Source organism: Syngnathus typhle, linkage group LG1, assembly GCF_033458585.1.
Source record: "Syngnathus typhle isolate RoL2023-S1 ecotype Sweden linkage group LG1, RoL_Styp_1.0, whole genome shotgun sequence".
Classification (NCBI taxonomy): domain Eukaryota; kingdom Metazoa; phylum Chordata; class Actinopteri; order Syngnathiformes; family Syngnathidae; genus Syngnathus; species Syngnathus typhle.
Window position 1 is genome coordinate 18,227,496 of NC_083738.1, and position 19,724 is coordinate 18,247,219.

A 19,724-nucleotide genomic window follows, 5' to 3' on the forward strand; every position below is an offset into this window, starting at 1 on the left:
TTGTGCCATTTAATGATATTTATCATTCCATGATTGGAAACCAAATTTACACGGTAAACCTAAGTGTCCTTTTCAATTACTGTTGAACGCTCTTGCACAAATTCTGACAGGTGTCTGATTTTTCCCTAACACCAGCACAAAACAGTGCAATGTGGGAATGTAATTTCAGATGCAAAGTGGGGAGGATGAGTAATGGGGTGAGAGAGGGAAGTGGTGGACATGGATGGATTCATGGCGAAGGGGGGTGTCTCAGCCATGATATCACAGTTTGCCAGCATGGATGTGTGGTCACACCTAAGACTCGGAGGACTCTTCCCTCTCAAAGTTTGTTATGTCGGGCTACCGTAGTGTTGACTTCTAGCAGGCCATGGCTGTGTTTCACACAAGGCTAAAAAAAAATCAACAATATTGGACCAATATTATAAACAGATTCTTTTGTTCAGACAAATGTCTACCTCCTTGGTCATGAAGAATCAGACATATCTGAATTATACCAAGTGATATTCGAAAATTGGGATTGCAGTGTAAGCTCAACGCAAATTCTTAAAACAAATGAGCATTGGTTTATTCCTCAATGTGCCCGCAGGTCACTTCTTGGCTCATGAAGAATGATTTATTGAAAGTACAGGACTGACCTATTTATGGCTCATGGACAGGGCAACAGTTCAATCTTGACTCAAGGAAAGAAAATCAATCCCCATAACAAATAAAGTTTTGCGAGCAGTCTACCTCCTGGATCCTTGCCGTCAGGAATAGACAAGCAGGATTCAACCGTTGTGAATGTGGCTTTATTTTGTTCTTATATTTTGTATATGCCGCTTGTGTTAAGACATGAAACATTATAGAACACGGCCAATTACAAATGTCTGTTCCACTCCAAAACAAGCAGCCTCTCCGCCGCCTCAGCGACTTCAATGAGCTCCACCAAAAATGTTGAGTTCATTCTCCACCAGAGGCGTTTGGATCTTTAATTAGACGAGCGGCCAGCTGTTCACAACACAGGCCCCCTCGCTGCTATGATGGCAGGCCAACATGCAGGCCAACGCTGATCTAAGGACTGCTTCTTTCACATCCTCCATTTTGCTTCATCCCCATATCATTAAACGGTTGTTCTGAGGCGATGATGCAAAGCTGCTAGTTAGTCCCATCTATGCATGAATTAGCCAAGCTGTGGAAGGTTCTTTAGTAACATGCTGCCTTTTTCAAATATGCTTTCAGGGGTAAAACACTTTGGTATCTGATTTGGCCATTTTTTCGCTTCAAACTTGATGTATCACGTATTTTTTACAGTTAAAGACCAAATCAACTCGCAGTGTAAGGCACGGCCAAGGAAGTATTCCAATATTCAAGTCATCTGAATAATACTTTGTGCAGGAGTACAAATACAACAATATGTCCTGACTGTCCACAAAATATACAACACAAAACCTTCTGGACAAAAACACTGAGTGTATTATGCAAGGAGTGCATGCAGACAAACACAGTAAGCCCAAAGCTCTGAACTGTGAGGCAGACATGCTAGCGAACCATTAAGATACCGTGCTGCCCCCTTAACATATAGAGACATTCTGTATTGATTTGACAATGTCATCACAGACAGTCAAACTGTCCTGCAACACAATGAGTTTCTAATATTTTGCACCGTTTAATCGTGTAACCATTCAGGGTTGAATTATTGAATCTGTTTTGTAATGTCAAGTCTCAAGTCAAAGTCAATGAATCGATCACATCATCGATATTTTTCAAGCGCAGTCCAGCACGAGCGTCGCTTTCAGAATCCATAACATGGCGTGATGTTGGTGCATGTTGTATCATACAACTTTGATGATGATTAAAGTTATCGTTAGAACAGTTTGGCGGCACATGATTAACAATTTTTCTATGTCAAACAACTTTGATTGGCCGTAATTGAAGATGGCCTTGTCCACTCCCACAGCGGCACAGGCCTCCCACTTGCAGATCCACCCAGCCATGTTTCACACGGGACTTACTCTGGTCATGAAAATGGAGCCTTGATACTGCACACCCCTGACATCATTGTTGTTTTGATCTTGTTAGATTGTCGACGGTGTCAAAACATGCTTGATGTGTATCATCAGCCGGCCACCACAGGGACAGAGAACCAGAGGAATAACCTTAACCTCTCTCCCTCCTTCCTCATCCTCCCAGTGTTGTTAAAGGCATCCTAGCCTGATGAGGAAAACCAAAGCAGCCCAGCACCAACTTCAATCCCCACAATTGCGCTTGCACCGATGATATTGATTTCGGAGAGATCGATTTCATCAGCTTCTCTGATTTCGTCCATGTGAAGAGAATAGGAGGACATTTTGACCCGTTACATAAGTCGCACGACGCTAGCTTGCGAGTTTGAACAGAAATGTTGCCATGTCAGATTCGAGACAGATGCGGCTGGCTTTTCACAGGACAAATTCTCTGCCATGGCCACGGGGGGCTGCGTGACGTCAGTCACCATTCAGCGTTTGAGCACAGTTTTGTGTTAGGCTCCACACACGGATGTACGAAGCAGTGTTTTTTTCCACATGAATGCTCGCATGGACGCCCAGTTCTTAAGTAAGAGGAGCCTTTGGAGCAAGGCAGAGGTGGATTACATGGCTGCTGAGCCCAGAGTCACAGCCAGGGATCCAGTCAAAGCGGTGGGAGGGAAAGGATGGAGGCGGGGGGGAGAATAGGAGGTGAAAAACCAATGAAGGGGTTTCTATTTCAAATCTCCCCCGGACCCCCGAGGCACTTCCGCCGTGGCTGCATCCTCCAAAAAAGTAAACAGTTTTGCTCATCTCGGACCGGTCAGTTGTTATGCTCGTGTCGAGCGTCTTCCAAAACATGTTGGACAGGTGCAAGGGCTGAACGATTTGGTAAAAGAACGTAATTTCATTTTTTTACCAAATACTGTCATTTAGAATGCAATTACATTTTCCAAGGTGCTCTTCCCGTGTGTTTTTTTTTTTTAACAAACATAAGTAATAAAAGAATCTGTATTATTACAGACATTTGATTTATGATAAATATTTGGGTCTTATAGGTTTGTGTAAATGCAAATGAAGCATAAAGGAAAATGAAAGCCACTTTATTTACTAGAACTGCGCATGAATCGGTGGTGACTCGAATTGAGTTACAAATTGGCCTAACTGAATCAAAATTTGGCATCCTGGCAAATTGAGTTACGAATTGGCTGAAAACAAACACAGAATCAAACTTTGCCATCCTGGCATGGCATCCTGTCCTCACAGATGAATTTTTGGATGGGCCTCACGTCTCTGGATGTGTGACATATCTAGTACGTACGTGAGGAATGCACATGCGTGAAAGCTACGTACATGCGTAGGAGTTGCGTGTGAATTTGCGTCCGTTGGCTGATGAGCATAAAACTCAACTGTTAAGCAATTACTCAATAAAGCACAGGTAGGCAATGTGAATGTATATACAATGTGCCATTTTTGGGGTCTTCTGAAAAGTGACAATTTTGGAGACACGAGGATTGCGCCCGAGGCGAGCGATAAATAAAAATAAAATGAAGCCTACCGATGTTCATTAATTGTTCAGTCCAAAGAGGGGCACGATTCAAAACCTACGGAACACACTTTGCCATTCGCCTAAAAATGGCCCAATGAATAATTGAAAACATCACCACTTCCAATCCCTCTTACTATTTTTGAACGATTATGTAACAATTCTACTCTCTTAGACCATTTTGTGAATCCCAATACATAGCTCAGACCTAAAAAAGGTCTGTTAGCTCAATGATAACAATGTAAAAAAACAAAACTAGGACAAGCGACCACACACATTTGAACAAATGGTGGCGCAACATATTGTGTATAAAAAGATAACATCACAATACTCGTACGATTGTACTATACGGTACTGCTCCTGGTGGCCAAGGTGGGCACACCAGAAGGAGCAGAACACTTAATTGGATTTTAGCATTATATTGTGCCATTTCAGTTTTTATAATCTTCCAAGAGCATTATGCGTTCATAACAGAAAACATGACGAAATGATGAGGGGCTGAGCAATGAATTGAAGCCTTTCATTGGCCAAGTGTTTGATGAATATTTTTAGCATAATGTATTCTAACAATTTTACAAGTAACACTGGTTTCAGTGTCTATTACACATGAATGTATCAAACCTTTTATCCTTAAAGGTGTATAAGAAATGCGTTAGTCATTCAAAACAAAGCAAATAATCATTTTTTACAAGCGATAATTGGGTGAGCAATGCAAGTTGATTGATAAAAATAATAATAATAATAATGCGTTAAGTATGATTGGTAATACAAACACACACATGGCAAGGATTAATGAGTTTATAACTAATTGCGAGAATATGCATATAATTGGCCCCCACTGAAATGGATTGAGTGGGAAAACACATGATTAAACGAACAATTGTTCTGGAATCTATATTTTTGTTCTGCCAGGAATCTGCGGCATCGGGCTAAAAATAATTCATACATCAAATTACTCCGAAATAACTAAACTGAATAAAGTATTGATATTAGTAAAACAAAAATGGTCATTTTCACACACATACAACTATGAATAAGAAAATCGGATAAAGTTACAATTGCAGTGGTATTTTTTTGCTGTGTATATGGGTCCTTTTCATATAATTTGATAATTGAAAAGACAATCACAACTGAATTTAATTTTGAAAATCAATTAGTTTTACTGATATGCGAAACTCAATTCTTAACTGTTGTTATCGTTCAATGTTTCTAATGAAGTGGGATTTTTCACACATATGGCAACATGTCTTTACCGTTATGTCCCAAACCAAGTTCCATGATCTGCCACATGTTTTGTAAAGATTACATTTTTCGATCCAACACAAATTTGTCTGAGTTCCATTTTTCCCTTTAAATATAAAATGGTCCTGTACGGCCCCCGGGCCTTAGGTTCCCCACCCATGCAGTAATACATGCCAGCCCTTAAGGAGAGGAGCGTGTGCGTGTCAACAAAATTACACTAGTGAAGCAAGAGAACGTGATGCACTCACACAAACGCACGCGCGCACACAAACTTGCACACATGCACGCACACAGCTCTGAGCGCGCGTAGCCGTGCCAGTGCGTCTGAGTGCGCCACTGAGTGTGTGTTCGGAATTCAAATGCGGCCACAGACCAACGCTGCAAATGCGGGACTGAGACGAGCATCGCGTCGGTAGACACGGGCACCCAAACCCCGCATTTAGCAAATAGAGAAAAAATAAAAATAAAACATCAACTAAAAATGCACATGACACCATAGTTTATATATCCACATGTAAAACAGTGCTAATTAGCCCAATCTCAACTGCGCCATGCATGCGCATGATTTTATGCAGGATTGAAGATGCACCTACCATATTGACTTCAGACACCATGTCTATGCTGGCTATGTCTATATTCATGCCCACGGCCACTGGTGCACCTGCAAAGACAGGCAGCCATTAAGAGGAGGACAAATCTTCTCATATCAATTTCATCTTCGTGACACAACACGCAGACGACCCATTCGACTCTGTCGTATTGTCAGCGGCTTCCATAGACTTATTCGCATTTCGTTTGTCTCGCCGCATTATGTCAATTAATGCAGATTTTGCGAGCCATGTCATCACCGCGATAGATTTTTTTTTTTACCTCCAAAATCGGGCCTCAATCGAATATCGTATCCGTTCATCAGTCTGTCCACCGTCTCTTTGACCAGAGGCATGTTGCTGGGATCTTTTAGATCCTTGACGCTAAAAAGGAGGAAAGGGGAGAAGGTGGTGTCATGCCCCCCAAAAAATGAAGATAATCAATGCATGAAGCACAGCCGACGTGAAAGCAGTTTACCTTTGTGTCCAGACAAAAGTGACGAGCAGGGAAAAAGTCAAAATCCCAAAGTGGTTTTTCCTGATCCTCCCCATCTCAACAGTTTTTGAGGCGGTTTCGGGATGCGAGTGAGGAGCGCGCACATCCAACTTGCCGGAGACGGTGCAGAGGAGCCAGTGAGGTGCGCATGCGCACTGCCGAGCCGAGATCAAAGCGCGGAGACGGCTGATGGTGCATGAGAAGCTTCCATTGCGGAGGAAGAAAATGTATGACAGGCACAACTGTATGTGCATAGTAAAGAGAAGAACCCTTTTTTTCTTTTCTTTTTTTTTCGCCGTGCACACCGCACCTGTATTTGTCAACAAGGTCCAGCAATAACAGTGGAGCGTTTACAAGTTTAGTCCCTCACGCTAAGGAGGTTGTTGTCATCGACTTCCTGGGCGAATCTCTCAAGGTGGCTTGTTGGGATTCAAGCAATTGATCAAATTCACCATCAGAGTCCAAAACAGAAAAATCTCACCAATTTCCCTCTCTCAATTAAAGTTGAAAATGGAAACTAACGTGCTTAGAATAAATCTAAATAAGATTAATTCAAACATTGCAATTAAAGCCATTGGAAAATACTGTGCTTAGATACAAATCTAAATCAAAATGTTTTTTGTTTGTTTTTTAAACCAAATGAATTAAACCACAGTATATTTTTTTGTGCTTATGGGATTTGAATACAGTAAATCCCAAGGCCAGACACAAATAGCAAAACAATTAGTAACACCCCACTCACTGTATATTTATAATTGACAGACAGGAATAGCAAAAAAATTAGTAACACCCCACTGTATGTTTATAATTGTCTACACAAACTAATACATTAAACCGTAAATAAATACACCCCAACATAACATGATCTCAAAAGACCTTAAAGGGGAAGTCAAGACAGATGTTTTTTGCAAAAATGTATCCAACACAAAGTTGGTAGCAATTTTGTACACAGTTCTGCATAACTCATTGGCTAACTTTGGACATGAGGCTCGGCATTCAAATCCAACTAACCAGTAACGTCCAGTTGGGTACCACTTTAAGACATGTTGATGAGGCAGTCATCCCAATCCTGTGCAAAAATGGGTGGCATGTCTCAGGAAGGGCATCTGTTATAAAACCTCTGCCAAACAGATTACGCGAGTGACTCTGCATGGCAAACCTGACACAGGACATTTTTTAAAATGATCTTTTTAATAACCACTTAGCTGAGCCAAAACACACATCTAGTGGTGACTTAGATCCTCCTCTCCATACAAAGATCCTAAAGCAGTCACGATGGCTCCCAGGAAGTGTGAATCCTTGACACCAATTACTACTTTCTTATGAGCAAGTCCTGGCTGTGTTGAGTACGTGTCATTCAGAATAAAGTCACTAATTACCAGAAAAGCTCACAGTCAGCCTAACATGTGTTTTTCTTCTTCTACAACTACTCTTGCAGTACAGATGCCCTGTAGCACAATGCTGCCTCTCACAGATTAGTTGCGGTACTACAATAGTTTTGCCAAGTCGACATGACAGCGGAGAAACCTTTGTCTTGTGCTGTGCCGGTCAGCTAGAGGATCAGTCAATTTTTCACCCAAATTGGGTTATTTCTTTTGCCCAACTGTTTTTACAGTGTACTTTGTACCCCTATTTAGGATCGAAATCTTAACCCAAATCCTCAACCCAATGCAGTGGGTGTCTGTCCCTTTTAGACTTAGTGCTGAGTTAGCCATTTGAGTTACTTTAAACCCAGCAGTTTTAAGAGTGTGGGGAAGGTCGCTCCACTTGGGCAATTTTTTTATGTTGCATTTGTGACGAGAAAAATAAAAAGAATTGTGTTTTCCTCGTGCAGCGTTTTCAGAAGCAGCCTGCAGTGCAAGAAAACGAACCCCCACAGAGTCATGCATGGACAAAGCCCACCCTCACCATTCATTCTCTCAGCTTTGATCACGTTTGAAGAGGGAAGTTGACTTTGATGTGCTTGCAGTGGGGGCTGTGACTCTGTAGAGGGCAGCCTTCTGAAAGCGTTGGTTCCTTCTTGCATCACTAGCAGGTGCAGCCATCGGCGATGATATCATCCGCTTTCTTTTTCATGTAACATGTGCGTTGCTGGAGGCGGCGCGCATGCCGTTATCGGACCGTCGTCGTCTGGTTTGATGGGTCAGTGGGCTCGATAGGGATGGAGACCCGTGAAGGGCAGCTCTTCGGCCTACTGATCAGAACACAAGTGGGCAGCGGTCACAGCCTGTGAAATGAATAGATGTGCGGCAGCAGAATAAATGAGTTTCTGATTCATTTCCTCTGTCAGATGAGAGCAGAAGAAATGCTGAGAGCTTCAGAGAGAGAGAATGCGGAGGGGGGAGGGTGGTCTCTCACTCTGCACGTGCCCTTTCCCTGGCCGTCTTGCTTTTAAGAGGCTCGATCCACATCCCTGCAAGACCAGAATACATACAGCACAAGCTTAGAGCCCCATCTATATATGCACTGAAACACATGTGACTCGTCTTAGCAAAGCGATGCAGCGAAAATATGAAAATAAGATGTGATTCAGCTCTTCTCCACGTTCTGGCTCTCAAAACAAGCACTGAAAATTCTCTGACAGGAACACGAGAAGCATGATGAGCAGATTTGCACTCCCCAGGCGTTACATAACATCTATCTGCCTCTCTTCTCTTTCTTGGTTGCGTTGGAGAAGTGGCCCACTTATTAGGAGTCGTCGTTCAAAGTGAGAGCTGATTTATTTTCCTGTGTGACCAAGTCCCGGTGGAGAAAGAGAGTTTTCATTAAGGCGTTTGGGGTTTTGCCGGCCCTCAGGTAACCCTTATATAAAAGCATGATGCATTCATTGGCACGTGTTGTGCCGTAAATCTATTGTTATGACAAAGGCAAGCACACAGGCTTGAATGAAATACTGCCTAACGTTATTTGGCTCCTATTCTCTTGGAGCTTCGTCAATATTAGACACCATAAACATTAAGGTACGCGAAGTTATTGTTTTACTGAATCACTACAATATTGGAAGGAAAAAAAAAGTGTGTGACTCTTTTACATGACAAATTTGTACCTTTACAAAAAAGCTGAAGAGGCTCCATTTGTACTCAACCTTTTACTGTATTCAACATTTCACAGAAGGCCTTCTGCTGCTTTTGTCGCGCGTGTGCAAGATGGAGGTTAAATGCCGACCAGGAAGGGTAAATGTCTGTAGGGATGTCTTATAAGATATTCCACAGCAAAGTGCTACCTGACTCACGTTGGGGTTAAGCCGTTCATCCGTCAATGTGGTGCCACTTTGCTCATGAATATTAGTGACCTGTCGCTGCTACTGATCCCATCTGGCTCACAGGCCAGCTGACATGTACGATACATGATACAATACATGCGTTGCATAGAATAATAGCCCGTTCATTTTCTTCACAGCCCTGTTGAATTATGCAAACTTTCTATATCCTTCATCCCAAATTCCTTGAAAAGTAACAATAGGTCAAGCTGAAGTCACACAAAACTTTAGGGTCGGACAAAACCAGGACTAAAAGCAAAAATGCAGGGCTTTTAGGAATTCTCCAGTTAGTAGTGATGCTGTTGGTGATATATTCAGCGCTGAACAAATATATAACCACAGCTGCCATCAAAATGTGAAAACTCCATCCAGCAATATAAAATAATTAAATGCGGGCTCTCTCAAGTTCATTGAACTTCTGGTGATGAATTTCACAAGGAATACCCTATTTTATTATACTCACATTTGAGCTAGCTCATTGGAATTTTCATTAAGTAAAATATTCATGCATATCAAATAACTTTGTGGCTAAGTGTACCTGGCTCTCTCCATGGTGTCCTTAGTCAGGTAGATGAACCAGTAGACCAGATTGAAGAGGCCGAAGGTCAAGGGGAAGAGAATGCGAGCATATTTGTCGATGGGGCTGGTGCCAGCCAGCTGCGGGATTTGCGGGAAGGCTGAGCCTTGCTGAAGGAATATTGGCATGGGCGGCGCCTCGGTTGCTTCACTGGGGCACATCGAGTGGTTTCTCCTCTTAAGGCCTTCTTGAGGGCAGGTGTTAGACTCCTGGGAGGCGGGCAAACGGCATGAGTGCAGGGATTGTTGCAAAGTGTTGTTGCGTAGTATTGTTTGTTCCCACGGGAAATTTCTGATGGCATGCAAGCCTGCTTATAAAAGACAGCAGGTAATTTGATGAATGCCCATAGGATGCCAGCAGATTATGCAGGGCTGGAGTTCTTCTCACACTGAAGACATTTTTAAAACATTTAACCATGAGCGCCGCACGTAAGACCCATCCCAAGAGGCCGCGGATGAGAGCGTTATAACGGAAAGTATTACTATTTACTGTGCAGTGAGGCAAGAATGAGAATGATAGAGGTGGGATGATTGATTGATGGGTAACGCATCAAAGAAGAAGAAAAAAACATTTAAATAACGAGTGCTTAACAGCAACAACTTTATGTTCATCATTAACCTTCTCAATCCAACTGTAATGCACGTACGTAGAAGAGAAAAATGCTTGCCATTACTACAAAATATGCAAATGCATAAGAAGAGCTCAATAAAACTAACTTTAATGGTAAAAATATGTTTCATTTTTCTCTTGCAATTTATTTCAACCATGAGCTTTAGAGGAAAATTATCATTTGTAATTCTAGGGTAATATTGTAAAAGGTGTTTTTGAGGCATGTGGGATTTTTAAATCAATGAATAATCATGTTCGTTAATCATGATTTGAGTAACAATAAAAAAAAAAAAAAAAAACGAAATACTTTTTGGGCTTCAATATTGCCCAGCCTGGTGCAAAACATGTAGTGTGACTCTGCGCTCACCGAAACGATGTCTTCATCGTCGCTGGCTGTAGCTAAAACCTCGAGCTTTTCTTGTCGGGCTTTTGTCCTCTTCAGGCGGTTGGCTTGCAGCGTGGCAAAGTAGTTGACTGCCGCAAACTCGATGAGGGCTGACGCCACAAAGGCAAAACACACTGCAATGAACCAATCCATGGCTGTGGCATAGGCCACTTTGGGGAGGGACTGGCGGGCACTGATGCTCAAGGTGGTCATTGTTAGCACTGTGGTGATGCCTGAGGGAAAACAAAAGCCAGTTATTATTATTATTAAGAGTTCCAATATATTATGCAGTAATATTTCCATCTCTTTTTGCTGGTCTTTTTTTTTTTTTACACATTACAACATAAGACAAAAATAAAGACATGCAAAGATTCCCACCGTTAAAAAAGAGAGAGATATAGCTATCACCTGATTGTTTGGATGCTATTTCTCTCTGCTGTAAAGTTAAACAAGCACAATAGGTAAAAACATTCAAATGTCCTATTTGCCTCTTTTTTTCCTCAATCGGCAAATTAATCGCTTATCTGAATTTTATTCTGCCAAATATCAGAATCTGCCTCAAAAAAATCCATATTGGTCAGGTTCTAATCTCTTCTATTGAATTACACGTGATTGCTCACATTACTGTTTTGAATGTTAAGATCACTTAAAGTGCTCATATGTATTTTAGACTAACTGTGCTGTGTGGATTTTTTCAAATTCACAGTAAAGATGACATACCGGCGACTGTACGCGCAGGGACGGACTCCTTATTGATCCAGAAAGAGACTTGTGACAGCACGACAACCATGATAAGTGGAATGTATGTCTGGATGAGGTAGTATCCCAGCTTCCTCTGGAGATGGAAATGGACCACCTGCACAGAGTAGTGACCTGCAAGATAAACAGAATGTGTGAGGAGAGCAGCCCGAAGGGACAGGGTAGGTGTGAGGGGGAGGGGGGGGGGGTCAAGTGCACAAACAAAGCCCTTGCCTGCCCTTGAAACAAAATACCTGCTGGGACATAGCATAGTATAAAAAAAAACCCTGTATTGCTAATGTAGGAGAAATGATTGGGGGGGGGGGGGCTTCAGTTTCATTATGCGCAACTCCTCTGTCTAAACACATGCATGGTGTTGCAGAGCAAAAATAAGATGCACACACACAGATTCGCTTTCTGCTTGATGAATGAGCATCACATCAGCCATTTCGTCCTCTTTTCAGTATTCCGCTGAGTTCACAGCAGGAAACACTTCATTTTGTAGAAAGACAAAACGCTCAGGTCGCCATCTTTCCTCTCTGTCCACTATCGCTTTAAACACTGTACAGTACTGTAAAGGTATTTATGGGTACACTAATAAGCCTGAGAACTCAGACATCTTGGAAAGGTGCCAAATTAATTGTTCAGTGCTCTGTTATGGTTTGAGGCTTGCATGGTGGAGTGAGGAGGAACCAAGCGTGGGAAGCAGGGAGGAAATCCTAGGACTAATCTTAAAAATATCTAGACAAATAATGCAAAACGAAGCAGTATGGAATAACCAAAAATACTAAATCAACAAACCCAAACAAAAATAAGATTCAAAGTAACAAGCCAAAACTTGAATTAAACTCATCGTGCTAGAAAAGGTGACGAGGTTTGGGGAAAGGTGACAATAGCAACAAAAAACGACAACAAACGGAGCTGACTGGTTGACAATAGGCCGGCAAGAACAAGTGGACACCTGTGTTGGACTTGAAAATCTCACTGGACAGCGTCTGTCCCACCAGATCATACTGCAAAAGGCTCATGGACTCTTTGGGACAATCAACAGACTTGATAGGCCCCTTTCTCCAAGTGAAAACGATTTCACTGCTGGTGTAGGCATCTAAAAAGTGACGTTTAAGAGAAAAATTGGTCAATCTCTTCACTCCATCTGTTTTATCATCAGAACACCTTTTACTCACAGCTTCCAAATCGAAGAGGACAAGTGTGACCGTCCATAGGGAAGTCCATAAGATTCATTGGACACTCTGAACTTATTGTTAGTCTATAGCAAGAGGTTGAAGACAAATCATTACCGCATTGTCCAAAAAAAAAAAAAAAAAAATGCTCGCGTCTAAATGTATAATCACCTCATTGTGTAGAGTACAGTCCCGTTTTGCATAATCCGGAAAAGCTTGTTAGGTGTGGTCATGTTGTGAGAAATTGATTTTCTGGAATTTCGGAAGAAGGTGTCCGGTATCCAGATTTTGTCTACCATGCGATTGTTCAACCGTAGGATTTCAATGGGACCCTCAAATTTGAGCCTCTCATCAACCCACATCTGTCGAAAGAACATATCCGTGGTATATTCCTGAAAGACATGAAAACATTCTCATCATTATACTAAACTTTGCTTTCATCCTCTCACAACAGTTCCTCAAGATGCATAACAACACTGAAAAGGTCATTTCAACTTTCTGCGCTTACAGAAACAAGATGACGCTTGTCACTCATTCTGGAAAATCATTCATCAGTCTATTAAGCCCTCCCACGTTGACATGTTGTCATATAGATTCAGAAGTCATCGGTAATGGCGTTATAGAGCTGGCATTGCATTTTTGCATCGCAGAATTAATATCGTACCATCTCAACATCAGACACAGGTCCAAAACTTGTCACAAAGATGTCGGTTTTCACCTCAGTAATGCCACCTGCAACACAATTCAAAATGTGCTCTAAAATAAAAGACATCAAATTAAAATTCACGATATTCATGTACGTGAAGACACCGATCATGTTAATGATTTGACCACGAGATAAATATCAAAATGCAACACTTATTTTCTATACCTTCCATCTTTCGAATCACTTTCCTAGGAAATCATTATGACTCACTTCATATATTTAGAACAGGCAAAAGAGCAAGTCATGCGGTCTTTGGTCTAACATAACATGTAAACTGCAAACAAGGCCAGAACCTCACAACGGGGAGGCAGACGTGCAAATATTTCGTCACCAAGCCTGGCACGTAATGTTTCTTGCAAACTGAAAAGGCAATTTTCCTGTCAATCTTTCAGAATTACCTCCAGATCCAGGTCGCAGTCTATTGTCATAACCGTCCAAAAGTCTATCCAGAATACGAGTGATGTTGTCTGAGTAAATCTTCTCATTTGAATTTACATTGCCGAGACTTTAAAGAGAAAAAACACACACACGTTCAAACAAAACATGACAATCTATGATAAATGTCGGACGAAAGGAGAGTCTAACCTTATCCCACAGATACAGGCAAGAATCCAATAGAAGAAAAAAATGGCCATCCCTAGAGGAATTTTGGCTATAAATGCTGCGGAAACTTCTTTCACATCAAACTATAATGAACTTTTTTAACAAATAGTGCCGACGTGACTTGTTGCTGTGCAAAAGGCGAGTGAGTGATCGGGACATCAGGAAACGAGTAATCCAATTAACAGATTACTAAATCCTCTCCTACTTTTAGACAAACTGTATATTCTGTTAGATTTTTTCCACAATTGTGTCAGCATGTAGCCTAAACGCAGTGTAAATACCAATCCAAAAAATATATAAGCTAAAAGAGGTCTTGAAAAGGTTTTTTTTCCCTTGAGTTACCAAATGCGTTAATGTTATAGGCACTAGATGGCGCTGTGACGCCAAAGTTGAACGGAAATGACATCGCCGCAGTGAAAAGAAGAAGACCTTTTGCGGAAAGAGTCGAACCACAACATACCTTATCAAAGACTCTCTCTGTCCAGATAGTTATTTTGTTACATTACTAAAGTGCACATTTTTTTACCCTTTTGGTGCATTACAAATTATTTCTTCCGAGTAACATGTCGGTGCACTTCGACGAGAGGAGCGGGCTGGTTCCCTGTCAGACAAGCTGGGGTTCGTGGAGCCAAACCATGGAGGAGGTATTCATTGAAGTCAACGTGCCCCCAGGGACGTCGGCTAAAGAAGTCAAGTGCCATTTGGCCACCAGGGACATAGAACTCAACGTCAAAGGGATAGAAATAATCAAGGTTGTCTGCTGTCTTTTTCTTGATCACAGCAAATCAAAGCAGCCAGCATAAACTAGCAAAACATTTCTGTCGTGATCTGTACACAGTAATACATTGAATAATCAGTACTGAGTGTTGTGAGTGGCGAATAATAGTTTTCACTTCAGCCACCTTCACTTTACCATATCTCCATCTTTTTATAGGGCAGGTTTTTTGGTGCAACTGTGTCTGATGAGGCTACATGGACATTAGGTAAGTCAAGAAAAAAAAAGTTTTTTAAAAAGTATGCCTTGTCTCACTTCTGTTTACTCATTTTATCGACAGAGGACAAATGTCTCATTCGAATCATACTGATGAAGACAAACAGAGAGGCGGGGAACTGCTGGTCCTCTTTGTTAGAGGGAGAATACAGCGCTAATGCTTGGGTCCAGGACCAGATGCAGAGAAAGCTCACACTAGAGAGGTTTCAGCGAGAGGTTAGTTTTGATTTTCACACGCATGTCATTATTTTCACTTCATCATTCAATGACATTTGTGAATTAATTCGAGTGTCTCCTCTCCAGAATCCTGGCTTTGACTTCAGTGGTGCAGAGATTTCAGGAAACTTTGCTGGTGGCGGTCCTGACTTTTCAAATTTACAAAAGTGACCTGCACTATAAAACCCATATTGGGGGATGTTAGGTTGGCCTCAAGAACACTATTGTCAGTAGGTCCAATATGGAAAGTGTTTCAATGTCAAGAGACTTTGGAAATGTGCCACCAATTGTTTCCTAATGGAGACCAAATCATCTGGCAAACATTAGACCGATCAAGAAGCAAAGTAAAAGGTGTGTTTATCCACGTTGGTGATTTTGAAACAAGGATGAACTCAACTTTTTAATAAAGTTTATTGAAAGGTACAAGTCCATTTGTAGACGGTCCTTTTGAAATGCATTTTGGAACCAATAGCGACACTTGTCATACAACACAAACAGCAAAGGTTACTGCAATGCAAATTCCAAATCACATTTTCGACCAAAAAGGTACCATCGTGCTCCCAACTGAAACCAGAAAGAACATATGGCACTTCACACTGTGCCAATAAATCCATCAAATGGCAAAAACAACTCATCCGTAACCACTGATGACTGCTGCGTTAATACCTTCAACATGCTTTATTACAAAAAAAAATAATCACCTTGGGTAGGAGTGTGCATTCAAGACAGCTTAGCAACCTAGGGTGGAAGTTAAGGATTTTGGGCCCGATTTCTTGGTTCCATATTTTTGTTTCACAAAATCCTTCTCCCTCCTCTTCCACATGGTGGACTGAGGACCTAGGTGGTTCAATACTTAGCTTAAAACAGGAACCCGTTCCAGGAAATACCAAACACCGTGGTACGGATTCAAAACAAGAACATACTCTCACTCGCACACCCTCGGGAGAAAAACTGAGCAGAATAGTAGTGGGTGGTTTCCTACTTCCTGTTATTGGGAGAGAAAAGCCTTTTTACTTGAAGAACACCATCTCACAGATGAGGATCTTTAAGTAAAAAAATGGGTGAGCCTAATCACCTGACAAGTTACAGCCAATCACGGAAAAAGAAATTTGGGTCAGGGAACAAGAAGGCGGCTAAGAGTTTAACAAGCTGATTCGGGTATGGTGGGAAGGTGAGTGATCTTGTAGTAGCTGTGCTTCAGCTGGCGAGCGGTTCTTCCCGAAATGGTCCAGCGAAGTCTCTGGCCGTTGGGCCTAGAGCACTTGGCGGTGGCATATTCAGCCAGGCATTTGCCCACCAACACGCGCACACACGCAAGGTCGCCATCTCTGATCTGTTGAAGAGCAGGCCAAAGAGTTTTGGTTTGGTTTTAAATCTAAATGACAGTATCTTTAATGTTCACATACATGGATGGTACTTACAGTTAATAGCTTCTGCAGACTGTCCAAGGCCTCCGAGAGTTGGTCCCTTTCCTCTGGGTCAGGTTGGTCGTCCACCTCAAGACACAGGAGAGCAATAGCAAGCAGAGATGGCTGGGAAACAAATCAGAAGAGACAAGATTCATTGAGTGAGTAGAATTCATCACCTATAACACTTTACAAGACTTATTTAAACATTTGGCAGGCAGGACATTGTGTTGTGCTTTTGTTGCCCACGGCCGTATAGTGCTCCCCAAAATTTGATTTTGGGGGCCCTGCTGTTTTCATTGTATTTGTTGTCCCTGGGTTCCATCTTAAGAAAGCATATTTCCTTTTACTGCTGTCAGCTCTGTGTCCCGCTAAACCAAAAAAGAGACTTCATCCTTAAGGCCACTTTTGTCTTGTCTGGAGGAAATCAAAGTTTGGATGAAACTGAACTTCAACAAACAGAAGTTATGCTGTTTGGTCCCAGTGGCCAGTCTCTTTGCACACATCACCCTGTTGACTTGGGCCCCCTAGCATCTTATGTAAACCATTAAACTCCAATTCTGGCCTCCCATCACTTTTCAGAATTCGTTATTTTTGTTGTCATCTTTCAATCTTTATATTGTATTTCCCCCACCTTACCTATCTGAACTTCTTCACACACCTGCCCGGTGGACCAAGTGGAGGCTCAGAGGGGTATTCAGAGTTTTCTATTGCCGGTACATCCTTTTAAATGACCTTATGTTGAACACTGTCCATCTTAGAAACACCTTTTGGATCAGCATGATACTTGGCAAATTTGCCATCGTTTTCGTGTTTATGTTGTGAATTTGTTTTGATTTGTATTTGAAATATGGTCGACCAATCGTGTTTTTGGCGTGTATGGTGTCATGTGATGGCAGAATGAGACACCTACCTTCATTTTGGAGAAGACGAAGGAGCAATGACAAGCTTTCAATTGTGCCTCCAGTCTCTCAAGGCTCAGTTTCTTCTCACTGAAAAAAAAAACCCCATTATACATCTTTTAAACATGTGACTAATGATTCTACTAAATAACATTAACCAATTTTAATAACTTGTCATCACCTGTCTGCACCAAGCTGCTCCTGTACGTAGTTGTGAAAGAGGCGGAGGAAGCGCAGGGCAGTGGGGGCTTTCACCTTCCAATTGAGTTTCTCCATAATAATCTTCTCCATTCGCATCATGTCAGACACCGTGAAGCGGTTCTGACTGATGCGGATCAGGTCGTTAGGAAGGGGGATGTTATTCTCTTCGGAGGACTTCACAGCAATGTAAAAGCAGCAGAGACCCACGCAAGACAGGTGTTTTGGTTGAATCTGGGCAGAACATAAAGACAGTCATTCAGGTGTTTTGGTGAAAACCTCGACAATTCAGGCATCATCGTACAAACCTTCATGACAGACAGGAAGCGGTCGAGCAGGCTGACGGCCAAAGAGAAGGTTTCAGAGCTGAACCCGAAGAACCTGCTTAGAGTCAGCAGGTCTTTCACTTCCAGCTCCCGCAGTCTGCTGGTCATCCTCAGTCCATTATCCGACGCGCTCTCAATGAGCCTCAGACCGCTGAGCTTTGGCTGGTAGCGGCCTTCCAGATCTGTCAAGGCCTTCAGCTGGACTGCAAAAGGCAATGCTCCGGGTCCTGTCACTGTGTCAATCATCTGTGAAGAAAATCACAGAAAATATTTAGGAAAAACGAAAATGGTGTCTACAGCTATGCTGTGCAGATTCCTGTGCGCAAAAAATAAATTAATGAGGTAAAATATACAGTACATTTATTTTAATTTTTTAGGTAAAATCGTACCCTTTTATTTCTAGTTCCACGCGAGACAAAATGAAGATAAACAGAAGATGGCATCTTTGGTTTGCTGCAGGCAGATAATCTAAATTTTGAATTTCATTTAAGAATACAAGACTCAAATAGACATTGACTATTTTATTTTAAAGTGATCTTTAACCAAGCATATTATGAAAGATTTGAGAATGTATTTAGGGACAACATAACAGATTTTTTTTAAAACTATAATCGTAATCTGATTAACGATTAAAAACATGTTTCTATCTTTATAGTTAAAAAAAAAAAAGGTTATTTCGAAATAACTTTTCAAGTGTTCTAGAGAGATAAATGCTCGGGCTTCTGATAGCAAGCTTGTTTACGTGCAGCGTGTCTTGCAGTTATTCTGGTGGCCTTTTGCAACTCAGCAGCTGTCAAACTGGGCTCAACCGGACTAAGGGAGGGGGGGCAAACGACGTCACAGGGAGCAGCAATATAAACTTTCTTCCAAGCAACTTCTATTTGATCACGTTAAGATCGCAGTGGAGGTGTATGACGTTTCCCAGTCTTGTTAAATGGGGGCGTGAGGGGTTAAGGCCATCGATAACATGCCCGGGCATGTCCCTGCTCATACAAGGCTAAGCCACAGGGCTAACACTAGGCCCGGTAATAACAACAAACCAAGGTCATATAACACTAGTTACATAAAAAAAAGAAAAACTAGAATGACACCTGAAGTGAGACACAACGTTGTGATTAATAACCAAGCAAGGAGACGTACAAGTGTTAGCTGACACAGCTAAAGCTAACTATCGGTGAATATACAACAAACGACCAACCAAAGCTTTTATAATCTTTCTACTTAGGGCGTTCAAAATATTTCATCCTCTCTTGTGAACTCTGGTGTTAAAAATATGTAATTTCTTCAACGTAAAATAGTTTGCTCTTACTTACCTTGGCTCAAGTTGCGTTGGTTGTACAATTTAAAAGAAGAATCCGTAGGCGTAAAAGCGGGTGAATTAGGTGTGAACTACCCCTAAAATTTTGAGTATGAACTTTCTCTTATGAAAGTTTTAAGCAGAATTTTTGTATCTGCCTATGCACACTCCCGACCCTTGGAGTAAGGCGACGGGGAAAAGGACAGATTGGCGTTTAGTAGCCCTTAAAACCAAGCCCATGTTCTAACACGGCGAGCTTTCATTGGCCATCCGTGGTGACGTTCAATACTCTGGAATTCTATTGGATAATTTTCTTGTCTTTCGCAAGGAGAAGCAATCGCACGATGGGAATGGAAGAGGTGGATGCTCTTCATACGGTCATTTCAGTGTAGCCTGCATGCAGTATTCTAAAATACAAATTAAACTTCTATCTGACGTCTCTGAAATTCTTTTTTTTTTAATTTAATGCAGCAAAAT

General features: G+C 41.7%; 4 protein-coding genes across 4 annotated transcripts in view; 1 reads left to right on the forward strand and 3 right to left on the reverse strand.

Annotated features, from left to right (window-relative positions):
* The window catches only part of gabrb2a (gamma-aminobutyric acid type A receptor subunit beta2a), a 29,439-nt gene extending 23,472 nt beyond the window's left edge, over positions 1-5,967 (reverse strand). Inside the window, exons 1-3 of the mRNA XM_061295544.1 lie at positions 5,836-5,967; positions 5,641-5,741; positions 5,364-5,431 (exon numbers count right to left, since the gene is read on the reverse strand). Of these exons, the coding sequence (XP_061151528.1) occupies positions 5,364-5,431; positions 5,641-5,741; positions 5,836-5,909 (243 nt within the window). The 5' untranslated portion in view covers positions 5,910-5,967. The remainder of the gene's footprint in view (positions 1-5,363; positions 5,432-5,640; positions 5,742-5,835) is intronic.
* Positions 5,968-6,489: 522 nt separating this feature from the next.
* On the reverse strand, positions 6,490-14,334 carry gabra6a (gamma-aminobutyric acid type A receptor subunit alpha6a). The gene is made up of 10 exons (XM_061296527.1): positions 13,894-14,334; positions 13,707-13,813; positions 13,267-13,334; positions 12,774-12,994; positions 12,606-12,688; positions 12,383-12,526; positions 11,404-11,556; positions 10,666-10,916; positions 9,651-9,898; positions 6,490-8,266 (listed from the first exon to the last, which is right to left on the reverse strand). The coding sequence occupies exons 1-10, from the start codon at positions 13,941-13,943 to the stop codon at positions 8,245-8,247; spliced, it is 1,347 nt and encodes a 448-aa protein (XP_061152511.1). The 5' UTR covers positions 13,944-14,334; the 3' UTR covers positions 6,490-8,244.
* nudcd2 (NudC domain containing 2) lies at positions 14,311-16,054 on the forward strand. The gene is made up of 4 exons (XM_061300925.1): positions 14,311-14,663; positions 14,846-14,894; positions 14,967-15,118; positions 15,206-16,054. The coding sequence occupies exons 1-4, from the start codon at positions 14,475-14,477 to the stop codon at positions 15,287-15,289; spliced, it is 474 nt and encodes a 157-aa protein (XP_061156909.1). The 5' UTR covers positions 14,311-14,474; the 3' UTR covers positions 15,290-16,054.
* On the reverse strand, positions 15,511-19,460 carry ccng1 (cyclin G1). The gene is made up of 6 exons (XM_061299792.1): positions 19,264-19,460; positions 17,933-18,196; positions 17,608-17,858; positions 17,438-17,516; positions 16,540-16,650; positions 15,511-16,451 (listed from the first exon to the last, which is right to left on the reverse strand). Exons 2-6 carry the CDS (start codon positions 18,194-18,196, stop codon positions 16,260-16,262), a joined length of 897 nt encoding a protein of 298 aa, XP_061155776.1. The 5' UTR covers positions 19,264-19,460; the 3' UTR covers positions 15,511-16,259.
* Between the last annotated feature and the right edge of the window lie 264 nt (positions 19,461-19,724).